This window comes from Rhinolophus sinicus, linkage group LG17 (genome assembly GCF_036562045.2).
Source record: "Rhinolophus sinicus isolate RSC01 linkage group LG17, ASM3656204v1, whole genome shotgun sequence".
Lineage (NCBI taxonomy): Eukaryota > Metazoa > Chordata > Mammalia > Chiroptera > Rhinolophidae > Rhinolophus > Rhinolophus sinicus.
The window spans coordinates 8,307,236-8,316,290 of NC_133766.1; the positions used below are offsets into that span (position 1 = coordinate 8,307,236).

Here is a 9,055-nt window from a genome sequence, read left to right on the forward strand (position 1 = left end):
TTGTTGTCCAAAGAAACCGCTGCTTTATCCTCAGGACACACTGGGAACAGCTGGCCTTTGCAGAATGGTTATGGGGCCACCATCTCTTAGCTCAACTATACAAACTGTGGGACCAATGGTTACCCTAAGAGCAGTCCCTGCTTTCCGTGATTAGTCTACAATCTTCCATGGGCGATCAAAGCTAAGACAAGAGTTTGAGAAGAATGGGATCCAACAGGAAACAGGAAAACAGGAAAGGAAAGGGAACTATACTAGGTCAGGAGGCTGGGAGATAAGGGGTGGCACACAGGTCCTGCTCTCTGTCCCCAAGCATCCTGGGGACAGGGCTGTGCAAACTGATCCCGACCGAGCTTTTTGGCAGCGGGAAGAGTTCATTTTTCTTCCAGCCTAACTGAATTGGACTCTGCTTAAGATATTATTGTCTTGGTATTATAAAATCAATAGTCCTCACCCAGGATCTACGATTATAAATTCCAGGCAACCTGAGCCAGAGGTAACCCATAAATGCTTAGGAATCAAGGAACAGAGAGCAAAGAGGAGCAAAAGACTCCCTTATTTAGAGGCACCTGATGCAGTTAGCATCCCTCTTCTCCTACATTCCTGGATGGGCTGGGTCTGCGTCTGGAAATTAGTGATGAGTGAAGTTCAGAATCTCTGGTGGTTCATTTGGAATAGTTTATGCCATTTAATTTTATAGCCCATCACTCATGCAGACATTGCTCCAGGCACTTATTTTATAGCAATGGGAAATGTGGTGGTGAGGAGGAGGGAGGTAACGGGGGAGGTGAAAGAACGGACTTGCAGAGGGGGTGGGCGTTGAAAGCAAGCCTGCGGACAGGGTGTGTGGGGAGGCCTGCCACTGAGGGCACAGCATCCAAGGGGGAAAATTCAGGAGCAGTGCAGAGTAGGAGGGAAACCCCAAACAAGAACATCAGCCATCCATGGCTGCTGCAATTCTCAGTTATAGGTTGAGGTCTGCGATACATACTTTGAGACTGGGATACATACTTTGGGCCTCTGATTTCCTGCCAAAGACAAGGTCAAGGGTGTACAAATAAAGAGCTGGCAGACATTTGAGGAAAGGGAAGCTCATCATATCCAGAAGCGACAGAAGGCCCCATGTCGCTCACTCTCCTGGCACAGGCTCTCAAAATGTCCCTACGAGGGGAGCCTCCTGCAGGTTTGACCTTGAACCTGTCAGCCTGTGTCCAAAGACTTGCCTGTCCTTCCTTCATCCCTTGAAATGCTTCCAACAGCCATCCCGTGTGGCTTGGAGGCAGTCAGGAGTGTATTCTGCTACTGATAAGCTAATATCCACTACAGATGGGTGGGAAACCGGAAGCTTTAGTGGATTATACACAAGGTCAGAGGAAGCTAATGACAAGAGCTGAGGCCAGTCAGACCTCTCCAGGCCTGACTGATCTTGGGGTGTCTATCACTAGCCTACTTTCACATCTCCTCCAGAGTTAAATCATATGGAAATGAGGGAACCAGGTCTAGTTATATGCAGCGTGACTGGATGGGACAAGGGCAGGGGCTGTCATCAAGCCAACTTCACTAGTACTGTGACTTGGGCAGGTCGCTGAGGTCACTGGGCTTGGATTTCCTCTCCTGCTAGAGCCTCAGCATAACCGAAAGGGCTACCTGAGATTGTATATGGAAAGCACACCAAGTACTTTCCATACACGCCACTACGTACCCATATACCTGCCTCTGCTCCCTCACCAGGACTGGGGTGGGAGGCCCAGGAAAATCAGCAATCAGTAACATCCTAGGATGCCTGCCGCTAATCTCAGTGAAGCTAGAAACAGGATGGCTATCAGAGGCAAAGCAAAAAGCCCATCAAGGCTTGATTCCTCCCCCATGAGAACTGTAAGCTCTTCTTTTATCTGAAACATCTTCCTGTTTCCATCCTGGAAATGCTGATGTGTAGCCAATAAGCCCGTGCATATGATATGCACGCTCTCAATTTGGCTGATCTAAGGGGTTCAACTAAGCCTTGGGCTTTGATGTTTCCATTTGCATTTTCAGATCCTCCCCCATCTGTCACTGGGGCAGCGGCAACTCTCTCTCCCAACCAGCTCAGCAGGATAAGGCCCTGGGGTGGCCACTCTTGGGCCGAGGATGCACAAGGCAGCAGAACCCCTGCTGGGCTGCTGCAGCCTTGGGTGAGGGAAACAGGCTCTGCCTGGAGATTCCCTGACAAGTCCTTTCCCTAGGCTTGCAGGTGCTGTTACCTGAGTACCTGCGGGAGCGCTTTGTGGCCGCGGCGCTCAGCTACATCACGTGCAGCTCTGAGGGGGAGCTCATCTGCAAGGAGAATGACTGCTGGTGCAAGTGCAGCTCCACATTCCCAGAATGCAACTGTCCTGACACCGACATCCAGGCCATGGAGGACAGCCTGCTGCAGGTCCAGGACTCCTGGGCCACTCAAAACAGGCAATTTGAGGAGTCAGGTGAGCAGTCGCTTGTCCCAGAGGTCCTCCCTGGCAGTGGGAGGTGGCTGGGAGGTGCAGGGCAAGGTGATGGGGATCTCAGCTTGGGTCCTGGCTCAGCCTCTTACGGCCTCTGTGACCTCATGTAGGTTCTCTCACCACTCCGAGTTGTTTCTTTTTGTTCTATATGCACATGGACATAATGCCTACCAAACAGCTGGGTTTTAAGGACTTAGTAAGCTAAGCTAAACATAACTGAGGGCATGGGCCTTGTCTGTCTTGTTTGCTATGGATTCCACAGCGCCTAGAACAGGGCCTGCATGTAAGATGCATGGTAAATACTTGCTGCATGGACAAAGTCCATAAATACTTCCAGGAGGCCCAATACATGCTAAGTGGTGCTTGTTGGTGGTGTGTGTAACTGATGTGAATGTTACCTTGAGACCTAGGTTTTGAGGACTTGGTTTTGCATCCTTGCTCTGTGCTAAGCTCTAAATGTTCGTGTCCCCCCACAATTCATATGTTGAAAATCAAATGCCCAAAGTGATGGTATTAGGAAGCGGAGCTTTTGGGAGTAATTAGGTCATGAGGGCAGAGCCCTCATGAGTGGGATTAGTGCCCTTATAAAGGGACTGCAGAGATGTCTCACCCCTTCTTTCCATCACGTGGGGGCACAGTGAGAAGGCAGCCCTGAGGGCTCTCGCTAGAACCTGACCATGCTGGAATGCTAATCTTGGATGTCCAGCATCCAGAACTGTGAGAAATAAATTTCTGTTATTTATAAGCCACCCTGCCTGTGGTCTTTTGTTATAGCAGCCCAACAGACTCAGTCACCCTATTACTGACCAGCTCGATGGCCTCGGATTGGCCATGCAGCTTCTCAAGGCCTCAGTGTCCTCATGTGTTAAAGAGGGAAAGTGATAATGACAGCTGGAGAGAAGGGTTGTATGGGATAGTTTAGATAAAATCAACGTTAAAAAGAACTGCACGTGGTATATTCATACATTTCAATACTAAATGAACGTTATGTGGAGCTATCTCAAAAAAAAATGTTGGATAAAACAAAGCGAGATGAAAAAGGTTATATATTGTAGACATATTTATATTTATATAATATTTACATATAATGCTATAATTTATTGAAACATAATATCTATTTAATACTATTTATATGATGTTTAAAAACATGCTAGACAATACTTAATATTTTTATGGATAAACACATTTATAGAAAACATTTAAAAAAATGTGATAATGATAAAGAAAACATCCAAGAGCGTGGTTACGACTAGATGGAGATGAAGGAACCGCTTGAGGTTTTCAAGTATATTTGCTTTGCCTTATTTCCTAAAACAAAATAAAATCTGAAGCCAATATGGCAAAATGCCAAATTGTAGGTGACGGGCACGTGGGTGCTTACCCTATTATACTTTTATATGCTTCCGAGCGTGTTTTATAAAGAGAACTATGCGCATGCTAGTTGTGAGTTTCATTACTGGAGGTGATTCTCCAGTCTTCTGGGGGACGCAGAAGCAGGTGCTTAGGAAATCAGAATGAGCCGTGGTGCCAGGCATTGTTATTTCAAGCCCTAGACAAGGCATTCAGTCTCTAAGGGAAACATCAGATTCCAGTGCTCCAATCCCAGCTGCCTTTGGCAACTGTGGGGATAGGCTTGGTAACTCTTAAGTGTGGGGGAAACGATGCTGGGATTTCACCACAATAAGTTGCTGCTAATGAGTCAGTCGGGACTCTCTGGACCATGTGCCATGTAAGACCAGAGCCATGGACAGAGACCTGAGCGTGCATTGTGAAAATGCGTCATGCCCAGAAGCTCTGAGAGGAGCTCAGACTTGCACCAGGAGCTGAGAACCACACAGCACGTTGCCACAGGAAAGAACGGGTATCTGACCAAGAGTGGAAGCTTGAAAGGGAGGAAGTGTATGCTAGAGTCAGAGCGAAGGATGGGGAGAGGGGAGGCTGGTCTCAGAGACCGAAGGGTTTGTAGGAAGACGTGCGAGCTGGGGCCTCCATCTTCTCTGTGTCCACATGGGCTGGCCTTGTGAACGGTCCTATGAACAAGCGTCTCACATTTTCCATAAGGGTGTGGGGGTGTTATTGAAGAAGACTGACCAGAGACAGCATTGGGAATGACTTACACAGAAGTATACAGGGGAACAGAGATGCGTCCCAAGGTCATTGGCAAAAGAAGGTCCCCTGGCCCCAGGGGTGGTGACAGAGATCTGTTTTGAAATTCAGAAGCATATTAAGGACAGGAAGGGTGGGAAAGAATCCTGAGTCATAGTTATGGTATGTTAATTACTTCTCAGTAAAGCTGTTGGAAACTAACGAAATAACTAACGGGCCTGGGAGAGGGGCTGTGAACCTCCTGTACACAGTGGCTCCCAAGGGCCGCTGGGGCTGGGGGGCATCCGCCTGCCCCTCCCGGGATCTGCGTGGCTGCCCCTCAGCTCAGCCCTGTGTCCTTGTCCTCAGAGGAATTCCAGGCCCTGCTGAAAAGGCTGCCTGAGGACAGGTTCCTGAACTCCACAGCCATCTCTCAGTTCTGGGCCTTGGACACTGGCCTCCAGCACCGCTACCAGCAATTGGGAGACAGCTTGAAAGTGCTATTCAAGAAGACCCATCGGATCGTCCGACGGCTCTTCAACCTCTGCAAGCGCTGCCATCGGCAGCCTCGCTTCCGCCTACCCAAGGAAAGGTGAGCACTCCAGATGCCAGAGCTTAGCACCTACCCCCAACAGCTGTGGCCAGACGACCCTCTGTCCGACACGGGACACCTGGGAGTGGAGACCCACACACAGCCTTTTAGAGGCTCCTGTTCTCTTGACCTGCTCACATGTCATTCTCAATTATGGGTTGTGTCTAAAGAGAGAGTGAAAAAAGAGAGGCTAATTTTACTTTCACAGAAATGATAGTAGGTTCAAACGTTAATTTAATAATACTTTAATGCTCAACTATTTCCATTTCAGTAAGTATTTTAGGAAAGAAAGGGGTAGAGTTAAAACTCATACACCAATTGCAGGGATGAGAAATACACACATGCATTGTTTCTACCAAGTGGCTGCTCTGAGTTTCAGAAGGAAAGAGAGCTGAGGTCCCAGGCCCTCGGACGCAGGCACTCACTCATTCATCTGCTCATTTACTCAACATGTTTTTATTAAATGCTATGAGGGATATTTATTAATTGGGAAGATTTATAAATAGGAACATAAAAACTAGAGAATTATAACTATGTAGCTGCCACTCACATTCATATTTCTGGAACATAAATCAGAAACTTGGTCGCATAGAAGCAAAGGCCAGAGAGAACACCCACCTTGGACAAGGTGGTCTCGGCCAGATCGTGCGGGAGGAGATGGACACACACTGGTGCACATGAGACAGAACATTCCAGAAGGGCAGAGCTGCCCTCACAGCAACCCAGAGGGGCAAGTCTAACTGAAGCACAGGTGATGAGGGAAACACGAGTGGAGAGACAGACCAGCAAGGGTTTCTGGGATGGGTTCGTTTTTTTCAACAAATAATTAATGTTTACCAAACACCAGAATATTTCTACTTTCTGAGACTGTGTTGGTGAATAATGCAGTGTCCCTTGCTCTCACGGCATTTACAGGAGAGGCATCCGTGAACAAGTCAGCAATAAATAAACACAACAATTCCCGATACTGGTCACTGCTATGAATTACAGAGACATAGGGTGATGCAACAGAGAGTGACAGGTGGCTCTTCTGAAAGGGGACTCATGGAAGACCTCTTTGAGGAGGTACCATAAGAGCTGAAATCTAAAGCTTAAGAGGGAGCCAGTCATAGAAAATTCCTCTTCTTTGTGGAAGAGTGACAGACGCAGAGAGAAGAGGAAGGACAGAGACTGGGAAGTAGGGAAGGAGCTGGCACGACATCGGGGAGTATGGAGAGCCAGTTGTTGGAAGACCTTATTTAGAAGGCTGATTTGATAGGAAAGATGTTGGAGAACCTCCATGGGCTTTTGAATAAAGGAGTGAGGTGGCCCTTGGGAGGAATGAGCCTGGCTGCTTCCAGTACAAGGTTGGTTTAAGGATTTCTGGTGCAGACCCATCGGACACCGAGCCCCAGGCCATACTCAATCTTTCCAAAGTAGCCAGGTGGGGTTTCCATCACTCAGAGAACTCGGGCTTTTGTCTTCCTCATCATCTTTCGTGCCTGTTAGTCAATGTCCTGCTACCCTCAGGAAAGATGGCAGCGCGTGGCTTCCTATGACTCTCACTTCATGTTTATCTCCTCTCCCAAAGGTCCTTGTCTTACTGGTGGAACCGAATCCAGTCCCTGCTCTACTGTGGAGAGAGCACCTTCCCTGGCACCTTCCTGGAACAGAGCCACAGCTGCACCTGCCCCTACGACCAGGCTTCCTGCCAGGGCGCCATCCCGTGTGCCTTGGGGGAAGGGCCCGCCTGTGCCCACTGCGCTCTGGACAACAGTACACGTTGTGGGAGCTGCAACCCGGGCTACGTGCTGGCCCAAGGGCTGTGCCGGCCAGAGGTAGCCGAGTCCCTGGAGAACTTTCTGGGGCTGGAGACAGACCTACAGGACCTGGAGCTGAGGTACCTGCTGCAGAAACGGGACAGCCGCATCGAGGTCCACTCTATTTTTATCAGCAACGACATGCGTCTGGGCAGCTGGTTCGACCCTTCCTGGAGGAAGCGCATGCTGCTCACCCTGAAGAGCAACAAGTACAAGCCCGGGCTGGTGCACGTGATGCTGGCGCTGTCCCTGCAGATCTGCCTCACCAAGAACAGCACCCTGGAGCCCGTCATGGCCATTTACGTCAACCCCTTTGGGGGCAGCCACTCTGAGAGCTGGTTCATGCCCGTGAATGAGGGCCCCTTCCCTGACTGGGAAAGGACTAATGTGGATGCCACTGCCCAGTGCCAGAACTGGACTATCACCTTGGGAAACAGGTGGAAGACCTTCTTTGAGACAGTCCATGTTTACCTGCGGAGCCGAATCAAGTCCCTGGACGACAGCTCCAATGAGACAATCTACTACGAGCCCCTGGAGATGACCGACCCCTCCAAAAACTTGGGCTACATGAAAATCAACACCTTGCAGGTCTTTGGCTACAGCCTGCCCTTTGACCCGGATGCTATCCGGGACTTAATTCTCCAGTTGGATTACCCATACACTCAAGGTTCCCAGGACTCTGCCCTCTTGCAGCTCATAGAGCTTAGGGACCGGGTCAACCAGCTTTCTCCACCTGGCAAAGTCCGGCTGGACCTTTTCTCCTGCTTGCTCCGGCACCGGCTCAAGTTGGCCAACAATGAGGTGGGCAGGATCCAGTCCTCCCTGAGGGCTTTCAACTCCAAGCTGCCAAACCCTGTGGAGTATGAGACAGGCAAACTCTGTAGCTAATGGGGCCGGGAGGGGAGCCCGAAATCCAGGTGCAGAGGTCATCCAAGCTCTCGCCTTGGTGCCAACAAATGCTCCCTTGAGACTTTCCATACCCAGCAGATGGGACCTCGGGGCTTGGACTGAAGCAGGCAGGAGAGAAAGAAACAGCCACTGCACACATGCAAACACTCACCCTGTGCATGCGCGCGTGCGCGCGTGCACACACACACACTCCCTTGGGGCGGCTGCAGCTCAGCAGCGTCGCATCTGCAAAGCCAGTGCTTCCTAAAATGAATGCAGTTGAAAGAGAGGAGCCAAGGGAGAGATTAGGAAAAAGAACCAGCCAAACCATGAAACAAACACATCCTTAAAAGTGATTCTTATCCTTCGAGGAAGCAAGAGGGGACAAGCATGGGAGGGATCGGAGCTCTCCCTCCCTCTCTGTGGAGTCACTTTTGTATTCTTTTTAACCAGATTTCTTAAAACGGCGCTGTTTCGTGATTGCCCACAGTGGTTCCTACTTTTTGTACTCTGCCTCCTTGGTGCCCTCCCAGACACTGACTGCTCCTCGAGCCGCCTCCCTAGGAAACAGAGAAGTGACACCAACAGAGGACCGCTCAGGGTGGGCAGCTGCCCTTGCTCCTTCTCCTGTCTCCTCCCTCCCCACTCTGACCCCCTTACTTCCCCAGTTTCGGGGCCCTGGCTTGGTCCACGTTCCCTTATGGTCCAGCCAGAGCACCCCTTCCAACAGCACCCGTTCCGGCTAAGAAAGCAGCCCTGTCAAGTTAGAGAGAGACAATGTATAGGGAAATGCTCTTTTTTTAAAAAACAAAAACAAAAATATTTATTTTGTGGTTGTTTTCCTTGTCAATCTGCTCCAGCCACGTGAACATACAAGTAAAAATTTACCTGGTTTAATATATTTTCCAAAACGCCTTTTTTAGAGGGGAAAAAATGAGAGAGAAAAGAGAAAAAAGAGTATAATTCCCTGGGTTGCCTGGATCTTTTTTTTTTTTAATTGTTCTGTGGGTGACACGTGGGTGTCCATAGTTGGTGGATAATGCTGTGTGGGAGGATCATTGATTATTGTGTGCACAAGCGAATGCTTGCCTGTCTTGACTGGGGTGTGTGTGTGTGTGTGTGAGAGAGAGAGAGAGAGAGAGAGAGAGAGAGAGGAGAATAAAGAATGAAGTGAGACAGAATGATGCGGGATTCTCCCAGAGAACGATCTGGCTACC

At 49.4% G+C, this 9,055-nt stretch overlaps 1 protein-coding gene across 1 annotated transcript in view; it reads left to right on the forward strand.

Moving 5' to 3' along the window:
* The window catches only part of BRINP2 (BMP/retinoic acid inducible neural specific 2), a 91,664-nt gene extending 82,929 nt beyond the window's left edge, over nt 1-8,735 (forward strand). The window contains exons 6-8 of the mRNA XM_019728423.2: nt 2,220-2,456; nt 4,929-5,151; nt 6,722-8,735. Of these exons, the coding sequence (XP_019583982.2) occupies nt 2,220-2,456; nt 4,929-5,151; nt 6,722-7,838 (1,577 nt within the window). The 3' untranslated portion in view covers nt 7,839-8,735. The remainder of the gene's footprint in view (nt 1-2,219; nt 2,457-4,928; nt 5,152-6,721) is intronic.
* Nucleotides 8,736-9,055: the final 320 nt, after the last annotated feature.